The sequence below is a fragment of the Toxorhynchites rutilus genome, chromosome 2 (genome assembly GCF_029784135.1).
Source record: "Toxorhynchites rutilus septentrionalis strain SRP chromosome 2, ASM2978413v1, whole genome shotgun sequence".
NCBI lineage: Eukaryota > Metazoa > Arthropoda > Insecta > Diptera > Culicidae > Toxorhynchites > Toxorhynchites rutilus.
Genome location: NC_073745.1, coordinates 183,116,837 through 183,133,226, shown reverse-complemented (window position 1 = coordinate 183,133,226; position 16,390 = coordinate 183,116,837). Strand labels below are relative to the sequence as shown.

Genomic DNA, 16,390 nt, shown 5'->3' with positions numbered 1-16,390 from the left:
GTACAGCTCAATAAATTCAACATCAAATCATTTATTCAGAACTGACCACTTGTCAGCAAATGAAAGCAGTAGACTTCTGAAAGTACTTGATGCACATAACGAAGTTTTTCATCAACCAAATTCCAAACTTACATGTGGAACAACCGTTGAATGTTTGATCAATACCACTGATAACATACCTGTTCATCAGAAGGTATACCCTTATCCTGCAGCCTATGCAGAAGAGGTTAAAAAACAAGTGGATAAATTATTAGCTGACGGTATAATTAGACCCTCCCGGTCAGCCTGGACATCTCCAGTATGGATCGTGCCGAAAAAGGCAGATGCTTCCGGTGAAAAAAAATTTAGAATGGTGATTGACTATCGGAAACTTAATGAAAAAACCGTTTCCGATCGTTATCCAATGCCTGAAATTGGTTATGTGATTGACCAATTGAAAGGACATAAATATTTCTCAACATTAGACTTGGCATCGGGTTTTCATCAAATAAGAATGAAAGAATCCGACATTGAAAAAACGGCATTTTCAATCAATAATGGCAAGTATGAATTTACTAGAATGCCATTTGGTTTAAAGAATGCGCCCGCAACCTTTCAAAGGGCAATCGATGATGTTTTAAGAGAACATATAGGAAAGATATGTTACGTCTACATCGATGATGTAATAGTTTTCGGTAGAGACTTAGAAGATCATCTTAAAAATCTTGATATTGTTTGCAAAACTCTGAATGAAGCAGGATTTAAAATCCAATTAGATAAATCTGAATTCCTCCATCAAGAGGTTGAATTTCTTGGCTACATAATAAGTTCTGAAGGAATTAAGCCGAATCAGAAAAAAATTGAAACTATCAATCTTTATCCAGAACCCAAAAACCTAAAAGAACTTCGTGGATTTTTAGGAATGATGGGTTATTACCGTAGATTTGTCAAAGATTTTGCAAAAATTGCAAAACCCTTGACAAACCTTCTAAGGTGGGAGAGTGTACCCTCATCTAACAAGAAAATTTCATTGAATGACAAGGAAAAGCAATGCTTTCACAAAATGAAAAGCTTACTTTCCTCTTCTGATATTCTCATTTACCCGGATTTCAATAAACCATTCATTCTCACGACTGACGCTTCTGATTTTGCAATCGGCGCAGTCTTGTCTCAAGGAGAGATGGGAAAGGATAAACCCATACATTTTGCCTCCAGGACCTTATCTAAAACAGAAGAGAATTGCTCAGTTCCAGAAAAAGAAATGTTAGCGATTTTCTGGGCACTTCAAACTTTTAGAAACTATCTTTACGGTGCAAAATTCAAGATTCTAACGGACCATCAGCCTCTCACTTTTGCTTTATCGCCTAAAAATACAAACGCAAAGCTTAAGAGATGGAAGGCTTATTTAGAAGAGCACGACTTCGAAATCATTTATAAACCGGGAAAAACAAACGTAGTCGCTGATGCTCTAAGCAGAATGGTATGTTCTATGACAGGAACTCAGCACTCTGCCGAGAATAGCGATGATTTTTACATTATTTCGACTGAAGCTCCGCTCAACTCCTTCAAGCATCAAGTAATACTGAAGAAAGGTCCAGATAAAACAACTGTCACGCATCCATTTCCAAACTATACTAGGGTAGATATATCATTATCCAATATTAATGAAGCTTCTATTTTACAGGTACTCAAAAATCACTTTAATATCTCCAAAGTAAACGGATTGTCAGCCGATGAACCCTTTATGGGACAAATACAGGAAGTTTACAAAAAACACTTTGGTAATAAGAGATCGTTAAAAATTCGTTTTTGTCAAAAAATACTTCAAGATGTTCAACAAGAAGACGACCAATGGGACGTTATCCGAAGCGAGCATTATCGTGCACATCGTGGTGCTGAAGAAAATAAGTTACAACTTTTGAGGAAGTTTTATTTTCCAAAAATTTTTCAAAAGTTAAAAGATTTTGTTACCAATTGTCAGATTTGTAACGAAAACAAATATGACCGAAAACCAATCAAATATCCACTTCAAGAAACCCCAATTCCAAATGCTCCTTTTAAAATCGCCCACATAGATATCCTATTCCTTGAAAACGGCCACTTCCTAACCTATGTCGACAAATTCTCTAAATTCGCCCAAATCAAACCCATAGATTCAAGAGCCGCAGTTGACATAGTTCCTGCAGTTAAAGAAATCCTTTTAAAATACAATCCTCCGGAAATATTAGTCATGGACGGTGAAAAATCCTTCATGACTGGAGATCTGGTAAACTTCTATAATACCCATCATATCGAACCGTATGTCACAGCTACAGGACGGAGCGAAATGAACGGAATTGTCGAACGTTTCCACTCCACTCTTTTAGAAATTTACAGAATAACCAAGCACGAGAATCCAGAAAAATCCGTTACTGACCTACTTTTCCTATCACTGAATAAATACAATTCCACCATCCATAGTTCCACTGAACATACCCCCTACGAAGTTATACTTCCTTCCTCAAGAACTCCAGAAATTATAGAAAAAGTTTACAAGAACATTTCAGAAAAACAAAAGAAAGATTTAAAATACCATAATAAGTTCAAGAAAGCCGTGGTGATAGAACCTAATCAAGAGATCTATGAAAATGCCAGACAGAGAATGAAACATAAAAAACGTTACAAGAAAAATAAAGTTAAACAAGTTAACAAAAGCACCGTAACTATGGACGATGGAAGAAGGATACATAAAGATGATGTTAAGATTAGGAAAATATAATCTTGTTTTATTATTTTTTCTCGTTACAGAATTCTAATGTTCTTAAAAATAGTAATAACTGAAAAGATAGACGTTAAGAGGATAGACCATCTTCCCATTATTGCTTTCAATTTAGGTACCGCTAGAATTCAACAAACATCTCACTATTATATGCACCATTTCAATGTCACCTCTCTGAAAACACATGTAGAAATTCTTAAGATACAATTCGAGCAATTGAAACCCAATCAGTTTACAAGCCTTACAAAACAAACATTCGAACAGATTCATCAAACTCTAGAAAATCTAGCCCCTTCTCGGCGGCAAAAACGTTGGAATAGTCTAGGAACAGCCTGGAAATTTATAGCCGGAAGTCCGGACGCAAACGACTTGAAAATTTTAAACTCCTCAATTAATGATCTTATCTCCAATAATAATCAACAAGTTAGAATAAATAGAGCACTTAATTTACAATTGAAAGAACTGGTATTCAAAACTAAAGACGCAATAGAACTGTCGAATTCAAAATCATTAGAAATATATTCAATGAACATTTTACTCAATTTGAAATATTTAGCAGAAAAACTAGAACAGATAGTTGATAGCATATCGTTAGCAAAAGCAGGAATCCTTAATGAGAAAATACTTAGTCAAGATGAAATTGAAATTTTATATCACGATGTATTCAAACAAAATATTACGGTTCATAATGCAGTGGAAGCCCTCAACTTTGCAGACACAACGATCGCAACGAACGGCAAGGAATTGACTCTCCTGATAAAAACCCCCATCTTAGATAAAAGGATATTCAATAAGATTCATGTTTTCCCTGTTACTAACAATCACAAGCAAATTCATCTGACAAACAGAAATTATTTAACTCACGAAACCGGCAACTATATGGTCAATACACTACAACCAACAATATACAAAACCTACGAAGTAGTATTCGACAACTCAAGATGCATACCAAATCTACTTTTTGGGAACCAAGCAACCTGTAACTACACCATGAATCCGCCAGAGGATCAAATCACCATAATCAATGACGAAAATATCATCTTAAACTCGGATAAAAACATTTCCTTCACTTCAACCTGCGGACTCAAAAATCGTACATTTACCGGAACATTTTTAATTACGTTCCACGATTGCGAAATCAACATCAACAACATATCCTATTCTAACGAAATACAGAACATGGTTGGAAGCCCAATCCAACTACCATTGGATGGAATTACAATACAAAAGCAACTTACAATAGCAAACCTAAGCTTGGAACATTTACACCACCTACACCTGGAGATGAGAAAGGAGATGGAATATATTCGATTGAACAACACAAGTATAGAATGGCCAGCTTGGTCCATTATGGGTGGAATCATTTCATTCCCCTGCATGATAATAGGTATCGTGATTCTTTTGAAAATCTTTTCCCACAGATCAGCTACAGTCAAAATAAAACAAATACCCAGTACTACACCAACACAGGAACCATTGAAGGACATTCAACCAAATCTCAGACCCATGACGATTAGAGATGTGATTCGGACGGAACCTCATCTCTAAAGGAGGGACGAGTTAGCAACGGAGGTACCCGGGCGGCGACAGCAACAATTTGCTGACAACAACATTGGCGGTCGTTGGCAATCGAGCCAGCAGAACGGGGTCATCGAAGTATGCTGACGACAACTTTGGATCAATAAACTTTGGCAGTTTTCGGCGTGGATAAGCAGAGGCACGAAACTGCAACTTTGCATTATGAACTGTAGAAAAATTTAAATAATCAAATAAAAGTTAGTTAGTGCTAGGTTATCGACAAGTGTGGTCGCGTTTTTTAAAAAGATTATCACGTCCGTGAAATCTTAACTGGCGTAAACGTTTGTTTTTTTGACGTGGGACTACGTCTAACCGGAATATATGGAGGGTAAAATGGAAACCTAAACACAGAACATGCAGGAAAAAATGAAAGATTTCGAATGCTTATAGCTCGAACATTTCGTACTGGATAGGAGAGATGTTTGCATCACTTGATAGGGAATATTTCTACGCATCTATCGCAACTAACAAAATGTTGTTTTTCATTAGATAAACAATTGAATAACTGTAAAATATTAGGCGTTATCTAAACGCCCTAACTGCATCGTTTTGATTGGCCCGATTTGCGGTTTCCCTAACACAGCCATCAAAACCAAGCAGCCTTGGGGAAATCGGCATTGCAAATACATGAAAGTAGGGGGACTTTTGTTCTCATCGAAAAATGTTCCCTAACACAGACTTTAAAACCAAGCAGCGAAATCGGCATTGCAAGCACACGAAAGAGCCTAGAGGCGAGTGAACTGAAAAGTTTAAACCCTCTTAAAGCCAAAAAGAAGAAAAAGAACACACGAAAGTAGGGGAGCTTTTGTTCCCACCGAAATGTGTTCCCTAATAGAGATTTCTAAACCAAGGTGCCTGGAGAAATCGGTATTTCAAATTCATGCAAGTCGGGGGTATTTTTGTTCCGACTGGAATGTGTTTCCCTAACACAGACTTCAAATCCATGGAGCGTGGGGAAATCGGCATTGCGAATTCATACAAATCGGGGGTATTTTTGTTCCGATTGAAATGTGTTTTCCTAACACAGACTTCAAAACCGAGGTTTCTGGGGAAATCGGCTCTGCAAATAAATGCAAACTTTTGTCCTCGCTTGCCTTTGTGCAGAGTGGAATATGTCTGTCCTAACATGATCTTCTAAACTTAGGAACCTGGGAAAATCGTGCAGCCACTAGAAGCGAATGAACTTCCCAGTTTCAAACAAATTCGAGATTCGAGAAGTATGTACCCTTTAGGGATGTAAACTTCAGAGGGAAATGTAAAATAAAATAATCGTTTGATAATTTTTTTTTCTTTATTGGAAAGATTTTCAGCCTTAGGCTGGTTCATCAAACGTTTGATAATTCTTCCGTACATATATTTTGTTCTAGTCATCATACCAAACGTAAAAGGTCCGTCATTAAATTTACTTGTAACGAAGAACAATCAATCACAATAAATGAATTGACTTTACACGGCATTTGTTCATTTTTTTCACTCACAGAGCAAATATATTGAACTCAATTGAATTTGGAAACTGTTTCATTCAATCAAGAATTTAATCAATACAAACGAATGATTGCTCAGCTAAGCGGTTATGTCATAGATATAACCCACTAATTTTTTCGTAAGGTTTTGTATTTTTCAAGTGTCAAGTTTGTATAAGACCAGTTACATTTTTCCGTTGTTTTAGTAGTTTTGATCAATAAATCTGGAAAATGCCAAAGGCAAAAAAATGTTGGTATAAGAGAAATTTCTTGTCGAAATGGACGATCCCATCAAGTAGTGCTCAATTATTTGACGAATCCTCAAGGATACGGTAAGAAGGAGCGAGCTCCATGTAAATCGGAGCTCTCTGACCGCAATAAGCGGGAAATAGCTAAAACAGCTTCGAATACCTTAAAATAGCTTATGAAAATGAGGCAATATTTCAATTTAAATGTTACTTGGGTGACAATTCGTTAAGTTTTGGTAAAAAATCCTCACATGAAGAGGGTTTAAAAGGTTAAAGCTCCTAATCTTACACCACCTTACATCGGAAGGTGGGACATGTTATGTTGTGACAAAAGATGTTTCCAAAATAATACATTTTGCTATATACCATAACGAAAAGTTCTTCAATGAATAGGTTATCTTCGCTGACGAAAAAAGTTCAATTAGAATGGTCCTGATGGTTTCTTCGGGTCTGGCGTGATTTACGGTAGAAGGAACAGTATTTTTCAACCAGGATTTTGGTAGAGGCTCGTGCATGGTTTGGGCGGGATTCTGTGCAACCGGAAAGCTCATGATAGCTTTCACATCATTACATACAAGTTCTGGAATCCTCTCTCCTACCGTTTTGCATGGATATCGTCACAAGAAATTCACATATCATAGCATATTCATATCAGCAAGGAAACTAAGCAATGGATTAAGGACCAAAAACTTATTTTTTTTGGGCTGGCCGGCTCGCTCTCCAGACTTGAATCCCGTTGAAAAGCTTAGGGAGATCCTTGTACGCAGAATCTATATTGAGGGAAAACGGTACACCACGATTGAAGAGCTCAAGGTCGCAATTTCGGAAACACTAAAAAAAAATCGAAAAAATCGTTCAGCAGCATTTGGTAAATAGTATTCCAACAAGAATTTTCCAGGTTTTTAGCCGAAATGGCAAAGTTGCCAATTATTGATATGTAAATCAGCCGACCGTTTTGAGTTTTTCATTGATAATACTTATTAATTTTGAAATGGTCTTATAGAAACTGGACCGACATCAACAGAGGCAAACAGTAGATCATGGTTTGACATGAAAGGTACACTAACCTGGTCAAACTTAATAAAATCTTCAGGAGTATTGGTTAAAACCAAATCAATTTGTGAGGATCCAGTGTTGAAGAAATGAGTTGGTTTAATACCTACCGATTCTAGCGCAAAATTAGCCATGTCATTTTCAAAACGTTTAGTTTTATTTGATAATCTGTTCAAAAGGTTGGTATTGAAATCACCCATTAATATTATTCTGGAGTACTGATATCTTAAATCGCTAAATCGCTCAGAATATCGGTCATCTGTTGTGAACAATCGCAGTCCGGTGGATTGTAGAAAAAACCGAAAAGAATCTTTTCCTCGTTAATGTCGATTTCGTTCAGTATGAACTCCGTGTTGAGCTTCCCTGTATCGTTTTGGGATACCTTAAGAATTTTATACTTGATCGATTCCTTTACGTATACTAATACTCCACCACCTAGTCTAAATACGCGATCGTTCCTAATAATCGTATAGCCAGTAATCTTCAAAAAATCATCGGGAATCCTATCGTTCAGCCACGATTCACCAACACACATTATATCGACATTTGAAATTTGAGTTATTTTTTCGCAATTCGTCTATTTTTGTCAATCTTTTTACGCAAATGCTCTGACTGTTCATGCAACACATGGAAAGTTTCCCATCAACCAGAGAGGACTTCATTACTATACCCGGAATACACAACTCGTTAGATGTGCCTCTCAGTGTTGGAAAAAATCATCTTCGCTAAGATCAAATGCATAGATTTTCGGGCTAGGTTGCATCGAAAACCTATATATTCCAAACGAAAATTAAAATGACAGATCCTGGCAACCATTGAATATGAGCAAATGAACTTTTGTCCTTCAATATGTTTTGATGTTTATTTTTTCCACCCAGTGTCATTTTCATCTTGATTATCGGAAACGTCAGAACTGAATTTCGTTTCAGCCGAATGAATATCAGCTGTTGTTAACTTCTAACCTGAGGCTGCTGTGTGCGGTTGGGTTTTGCAGTTACCGGATGCCGTAATCGGAAACACCTTATGAAATTCCCGATGTCGCAAATGACTTGACGGTAGCTAAAACCACTCGTTGTATCCATTCTGCATATGCTGTTCCTACCGTCTCGCCAAATAAAATTTTTTTTGAACTTAAATTCACTGCCAGAACGAATATCGTTTCGGATGTGCTGAATATCAATTTGTTGCTTTTGATATCCAAAGTATAAATAACAGCAAAGTTATGAACCCCACTCAATGTCGCATTCATTCATTATATTAAATTTGCTCATGCAACAGCGATATGAACAAAATGAACTCGTTTGTTATTGTCATCTATATAATGAGGACAGTGTGTTTCAAGCTGAAAAAAAGTCATTTACCTGGAACAAAATCATATTCGTTTCTCGTGAATATTTGTTGATATTCTGAGATACTGGTGCCTCTACTCTGGAATCCATTAGCCATTATTACAGCCATATAGTTTCTCAAAGCTAAATTCAAGAGAAAAGAAAACGTGTGCATTGAGGAACCAAGTAAGGAATACAATTTAATAATTACACACCAATTGGTATCACAAATAACTATCAACAATGATAAAAAACAATAAAAATATAATTTACGCAGACAAAAACCAAAATTAACAATTAGAAAAAATAACTTATACTATAATACTTTTAGGATCTGAGACACAGGATGAAAGGAAGGGAATGGAAAGTAAAAGCTTATTGAGGAAAGGTTGTGTTCTGTTGAACTACTAGTTGTTGTATAATAATATTTTCTTAATAAAATTTTATCGTCAGATTCAAAGTAGAACCAATTGTAGTAAATATATGTATAGTTGAATCAAATAATATAAAAAATTAAAAAAGCAACAATTCATTCACCGCCGATACACTTTCTTCATTTAATGAGTAAGGGTTCATTCCAAAGTATGGATGATGAATTCAAAGAAATTCTGAATATTGATTTCTCAGCAAATCACTATAGTGATGCTGTAGGTTTTTGGGAAAAATATATAAACGATAAAAAAATCCCTGCAAAATTTTCTCAATCACAAGAACTTCAACTCTATGGCCAGTATTAAAAAAATACGAGCAAACAAACATGTTCTTGGAGGATATAATTTTTAAGCTGCGTAAAATATGACGAAAGATTGTAGAACGAAATAATAAAAATGTAGAATCAAATTGAATATACGTAAGTCTGCATTGGCACGAACTGTCCGGACAACCCGATATGAACTATCCCGATTTTTTCCAGATTTTTATTTTCATTCTTCCTGATTTTTGAAAATTATAGTTGGCAACCTTACTCTAGGGAGGGGAAAAAGTTGATAAACGCTCATCTTATTTCCTAACAAGAATAAGACAACTATTGAGTGTTTTGGTCGAAAAATTATTCAAGATTACCTTAGCATGGGTTCCCTCTCATTGCTCGATTCCGGGGACTCGCTAGCTAAGGTGGGTGCTTCAGAAGGCACACTTTTTGAAAGGCAAATTGCTTATAACGAATTTTTTCACATTCCTCGTCAGCACACGCTCGTAAGTTGGCAGCGCATGTGGAGTGAAGATGAGTTCGGTCGTTGGTTACATACGATTATCCCTAAGATCTCGACGAGTACATGGTTCAAGGGATTGAATGTAGGTCGTGATTTCATTCGCGTGATATCTCGGCTTATGTCCAATCACTACAACCTAAACGCGCATCTCTATCGCATTGGGCTCGCAGCAAACAATCTTTGTGATTGTGGCGATGGCTACCACGACATCGAGCATGTTGTCTGGTCGTGTATCCGGTTCCATGCTGCTCGCTCTCAGCTCTCTAGAGTACTGAGAGCACAAGGCAGACAATCGGATATCCCCGTCCGTGATATCTTAGGTAGCCGTGATCCTGATCTTCTGCTTCATCTATACCTGTTCCTCAGAAACGCCGATGTCAACGTTTAATGATGTTTCCTTCGTTGTGTCCCCGTTTCATATCCCTCCTATCCGATCGATAAACTTTTACTTAGTCGCGGCAATACATACACACACTCTTTACAGATACACGGGCCAAAGGTTGTGCAGTCCACTGATCATTCAACAAGAGCCAAAGGTTGTACCGCTCATGACAACTCTACACGAACTGATGATTGCGCCGGCTAGTGACCATTCTATCCTGGATTCCTCGAGCCGAGAAAGACGCACCGCGCTAGATAAGAGGTATAGCTAGGGGGGCGTTGCTGATTAATGGTCAGCTGCATCCCAATAGGAAGTATCCCGTGTCGGGCACACGTACAGAGCATTGGAGACAGCAACATCCCAATTACGAAAACACTTGTAATACTAACCTCGAGCCAACCGCGAGTAATCGGTTACATATTACTAACATAGATAATAAGAAATATTGTCAAAGTATTGGACTCCCGGCCCCGTGAGGCTAACGCCATATGAGCCTTGATAAAAATATATATTTTGGAAAAAAAACCTTACTCTTGACCGATAATTTGTATCACCTATAATTTAAATCATAATTATACCATCTAATAAAATCAACTCGCACCAAGTTCGCCCAAAACAACCGTATTTTATTTCATTTTGAAATCTAATCGCTTTTATATACCGTAACCTCACTGAGCGTCCAAAGAGAAGCGCAGAGATGTCGCAGCCATAATGCAATCCGCGGCTAATGTTTCTGTTTTACTTCGTTTACAGCGAAGATGGTTGAATTCCAGATGCAAGCGGGGCTGTATATAATATACCGCCAGTAAATATTGATAAACAATGTTTAGCTTGTGAAGACGTATTGAGAGATTGAGTCATCCACGCTCTAGTAATTAAAACATTGGCGATGCGTAACTCAAAATAAATTCAAAGAGAGCGCATTGGGGAGTTGGGGGAGTACTGATCGCGATGTATAGACCTGAGCTGTTCACTGTAATTTTAGAAAAGAGGCCGACATGAACTTACCAAATAATAATCGATTGGTTTTTCTCGTGGTTTGTCGTACGCCTTCTGAATTTCCGTTTGCTTGAGTGCGTGGGCAATGTGTAGGGCACTGGCATCAAAGCGACCATATTTGTAGTCAGGATCAGTCTGTGGAGGTGAATTGCCTTCGCGGATTCCATTGAAGCCGTTAGGTGTTGTTTGTCGTTGCAGTCCTATGGAAATTGGTGGATGTAATTAGTATTGGAGTAGGTTATTTCATATATATATTTCTAAAACGTCATACATATTTCAAAAGGACACAATTTGAAGAAATATGTCAATTATAGTATTTTTTCAGAGCAATGAATATCTCTTGTAAAATTTTTCTTAGGTTTAGGACCTTCATTTTTTAACATGTCGAAAAAATACTCCATCAAAGAACGCATACGAATGAATTATACTGAGAGCGTTTTGTATTGATTGTGATGTGGCGAAAAGTTTGCCTTTGGCAATAAACATTTTTAACTGAAATTTAAAACTTGAGAGAGATAGCCGGTGAGCTTTCCGTGTCTTACGAATACATTCATACCATGTTGTTGTCAGTCAACCAGTTCTAGGAATTTTCTTAACACACTGAATCGCGTAAAGAATAATCTAATGAAAAGAGAATTCAAGTTTAGAACTACATTCCATTGTGGTAGATTCATTGGATTTTTTAAATATTTTGACGATTTTATGATTGGACTATTTGATACAATAAAATCGAATGAAAAATAAACAATTAGTGTTTTACTGAATAATTTCCAATCTTTTTTGACTGAGCATAATGCTGTATCAAATCACCAAAATTGAACCGTGGCAACAATAAAACTTCTACTGTTGATTTATCTTTCAGAGAACCATTCAATGTTTCCATATTCTCAAATTTAAGTTCAACGTCTAAAATAGATTGTTTGCACACACTTTCGATAATAATCTTCATCCACCGATTGTCGTCTTCGCAAAAGTACATACCACGTGAGGACGACTGAAAAGAAATCGTTGTAAATTGCTTATGGCTACCAAAGTGTAACCATCCGAGTAAAACAATACATGAGAAAAGCTAACAACCGCATATCCAAGATTGATCGATCGTACCTGCGTTTATAATTTCAACCATGAATGCACATCTGCATAGTCTTATAGTAACTGATACAATGCTGCATAGTGTGTTTTTATGGAATATAAAACATGATTCAGTGGCAAAAAACAGACATGGGTAAATTGCTCTTAGGACGTTCAATTTTTTCATCAATTTCACGATTGAGTGATGACGATTGGATATTTAACATGTTCAGTGAGCAATACGAACTTACCATCAACGCTGTCGTTTCGATGACCCCTTATCTGTTCGTTGACGTAGTTTGTGCTTTTGGGTACATTCAACGCTTGCCTAATGCCAACTGATGTCTGATCCAAATGCCCTGGACCGCTCTTTGGCACATGTGAGCAGCAGTAAACCTGTTGGAATAGTCAATCAATACAAGATAATTAAACGATTTGTTGAGCATGTTTACATCTGTATGAAGATATCTAACGTTTGTTTGCATTTTGGATTCGAAGAAAAAAACATTCAATAGCAACGTGTCAATGGCCATTGAAAAGATAGGGGACGATTAATTGAATCCAATCAATAATAGCCCATTTCATTTCGACTCAAACATTTTTCGAGTGTACTTGGATATACGTGATCACCTGTTACAATACGTTGAATCTTACATGATCGCCTGACATGAATAGTTTGGGAAAAGGTATGTTTTGGGAAAAATGAATAAGATTCACTTCGAGAGGTTTATCTGTCACTAGCATATGTGTGGAGTTCACAAACTACAGTTGTTTAAGTGTCACTACCTGAGCATTCGTATAGAGATTGGAAAAAGAGGAATAACGTATTTTGATAAAACAAACAAATTCCTGAACAATCAATGAGGTGGTTGGCGAAATGTTATTCCACTTCTGCTCCTTCGAGAGCAACAGTTTGTCGGTGGTTTAGTGAGTTTAAATGGGCCGTATAAGCACTGCACATGTACCTCGCTCTAGAAGGCCAAAAGAGACTACGAATCGTTTTGAACGATCGTAAAGTGGAGTTACGCGAGTTAGCTGAGGCGTAGGCATTTCAAAATAATGAATGGGATACATGTTGCACGACATTTTGTGACATGAAAAAGCCATCCGCGCGATGGGTGCCGCGTTTGTTAACCAAAAACACCGGCGCGTTGATGATTCAATAGCCGGTTTTGCGTTGTTGAAGCGTAATCGAGTGGACTTCTTTCGACGTTTTATGACAATGGATGAAACGGGGATCCATTACCACACTCCTGAGTCCAAAAGGAAGTCTGCAGAGTGGCACGGTATTTCAGTATTTCGAAGATTTAGACGTTTCGTACTACAAAAAAGGAATCGAAATGTTGGAAACTCGCTATTCCAAGTGTATTGCCCTCGAATGAAACTATGTTGAGGAATAAATACAGCTGGGCCCTAAAACGATTGTTTTCGTTAAAAATGCCGGGACTTTTCAGTCCTGTAGTATTGCTCGAGAGAGTAAAATAAAGTGTTCCGGTAATCTGAGAGAATTCGGGTGTTTCAGTTTGTTTTGTACAATTCAACAATCAATAGCAAAACGTAGTTTGAAAAACAGTGAATTAGGCAATCTTCGTTTCATTTTGACGTAGGACTACGTCTTGGATTTATATATAGAGGAATCACACTACGAAATGAGGAATGTAACGAGCATTCATTTAGAGATTTCAAACGCATATTACGAAAAATCGTCACCGCGATATATGTTATGTTGTATACCATTAGACATGAAATTTATCCAGCAATTTTTTTTGTTTAAAACATGAATAGGGAATATAGAAAAAAGTAAAAAGTTATTTCGAACAGGCATCTATCAGTTGGCAGAATCAATGAAGGGATGGATCTTGGAATTATTTTGGAGATGATTATGGATGGTTTTAAAGGGTGTGTCACATCAAATTGCATCATGGAAAAAAACGCTGTAGAAATTTAATTTTTAGGAATTATATCTTCAGCTTTCGCTTATAATCAGATAAGAGTGTATAGATCACGTTGGCCATGCTTCACTGTGAATTTTTCGTAAATTTGGAAAAATGTCGTCGAACGAAAAAGAGCGTCGTGAATTAATCCTGTGCACTCATTCCGAGAATCCGGAGTTGTCACATCGGGACATCGGTAAGATGCTAGGAATCGTCCAATCCACGGTCAGCAGAGTACTAAAACGATACTTCGAGAACCTAACCATCGACTGGAAGGTGAAGAACGGCAAAAATGGATGCTCCGTCAGTGAAAAAGATCACAAGCGCGTAGTTAAGCAGTTTAGACGTGATCCGAGAAGTTCGGTCCGGGATGTCGCCAATAAGCTGAATTTGTCAAGTTCATTCGTCCAGCGGGCCAAGCAGCGGGAGGGCCTGCGTACATACAAGGTTCAGAAGGCTCCTAACCGCGACGAAAGGCAAAACATGGTGGGGAAGACGCGAGCCTTGAAGCTGTACACCGAAATGCTGACGAAGCCGCATTGCCTGGTAATGGACGACGAAACCTACGTCAAAGCGGACTTTTGTCAGCTGCCGGGCCTGTTGTTCTTCTCCGCAGAGGACAAATTCAGCGTTCCGGAGGAGATTCGCAAGCAGAAATTATCCAAGTTTGCCAAAAAGTACATGGTGTGGCAAGCGATCTGCTCTTGCGGAAAGCGGAGCGCCCCCTTCGTGATGACCGGCACGGTAAACCTTAAGGTTTACCTTAAGGAGTGCCTACAGAAGCGCTTACTACCACTATTGAAGCAGCACGAGGGCCCGACCATCTTCTGGCCGGATCTCGCTTCGTGCCACTATTCAAAGGACATGTTGGAGTTGTACGAAGCCAACGGGGTCACCTTCGTGCCAAAGGAAATGAACCCGCCCAACGCGCCTGAGCTTCGCCCAATAGAGAAATATTGGGCGATTATGAAGCAGGCCCTCCGGAAGAACCCAAAAGTTGTCAAATCGGAGGCGGACTTCAAGAGAAAATGGATTTCTGTTCAAAAAAAACTACAACCTGACGTTGTACAAAACCTTATGGACGGGGTAAAGAGGAAGGTGCGAGCATACGGGCTTGGGCTCGAAGTATCAATAAAAAGAAAATGCCAAAAGTTGTTTAATAGTTTTTATTTTACTGTCTAAAATTTTCAAAAGGATCGGTCTACTGGGCGAATTTCTACAGCGTTTTTTCCGTGATGCAATTTGATGTGACACACCCTTTACTCTATTCTCCCCAAAAATTTGACGAGAGCCTGACTCAAAGGTTGAACGTTGATAGAGATTTATTCATGCTCAATTCACGTTTTTATCGTGTAGGTCTTGCTACTAACAATTAATGTAATTGTCGTCCAGGATATCATTATATCGAGCATGTTATTTAAAGAAATGTATAATTAAAGAATTTAACGGTTTGCTGATTTAGAGGATTGAAAAGATACTCACACAGGTCAGATCATAATAGCTTAAGTAATCGCGATCTAAATATTATGTTACCCATATATGTTTCCTTAGAGGTAATTATGTTATTATTTTTCATTTCCCTGAATTCACTTGTCCGTTCACCATTCCATTCCATATAAATAATCAGAATTAGTACCAGATGAGATCAATTTACTACAGCAGCTACACGGACTTCCCAAGAGAGCCCTCATGACCATCACCTGGCAATAAAGTTATTACAACCCTCTACAAATAATGTTCCGGACAACATGGCAACGTAGAAGAAAATGCTATTTTTATCCATAATATATTTCTTTAGTTATAGATTTAGTAGACTTAAGTTTATATCTATGTAGATATAAGCTATTTAGATTTGTGTTCAAAAATGGGCTCATAACTGATGACTCCTTCTCCTCTTCTGCATCTATATATAAAAATGGATTTCTGTCTGATTCTTATGGACTCGGAAACTACTGAACCGATCGACATGAAAATTGGTATGTAGGGGTTTTTGGGGCCGGGGAAGGTTTTCATGATAGTTTGAGACCCTTCCCCCCTCTCTAAAAAGGGGCTGCCATACAAATGAAACACAAATTTCTGAACTACTCGAGAATTAATCAAGCAAACGAAACCAAATTTGGCATGTGAAGGTTTTAGGGTGCAATAAATGATTCTATGGTGGTTAAATACTCCTCCTCCCTCTCTTAGGGGAGCTGCCATACAAATGAAAGTAAAATTTCTGCATGACTCGGAAACTAATCAAGAAAATACCAAATTTGGCATGCGAAGATTTTAGGGGACACAAAACGTTTCTATGGCGAATCAACACTTCTCCAGTCTCTCTGAGGGGGGTGGGGACTGCCATACAAATGAAGCATACATTTCTGCATAATTCAAGAACTAATCA

General features: G+C 37.8%; 1 protein-coding gene across 12 annotated transcripts in view; it reads right to left on the bottom strand.

Annotated features, from left to right (window-relative positions):
• The window catches only part of LOC129770059 (hillarin), a 65,817-nt gene that overhangs the window by 18,650 nt on the left and 30,777 nt on the right, over nucleotides 1-16,390 (bottom strand). For all 12 annotated transcript variants that reach the window (XM_055772666.1, XM_055772660.1, XM_055772663.1 and 9 more), the window contains exons 3-4: nucleotides 12,322-12,466; nucleotides 11,009-11,199 (exon numbers count right to left, since the gene is read on the bottom strand). In XM_055772666.1, coding sequence (XP_055628641.1) covers nucleotides 11,009-11,199; nucleotides 12,322-12,466 — 336 coding nt within the window. The remainder of the gene's footprint in view (nucleotides 1-11,008; nucleotides 11,200-12,321; nucleotides 12,467-16,390) is intronic.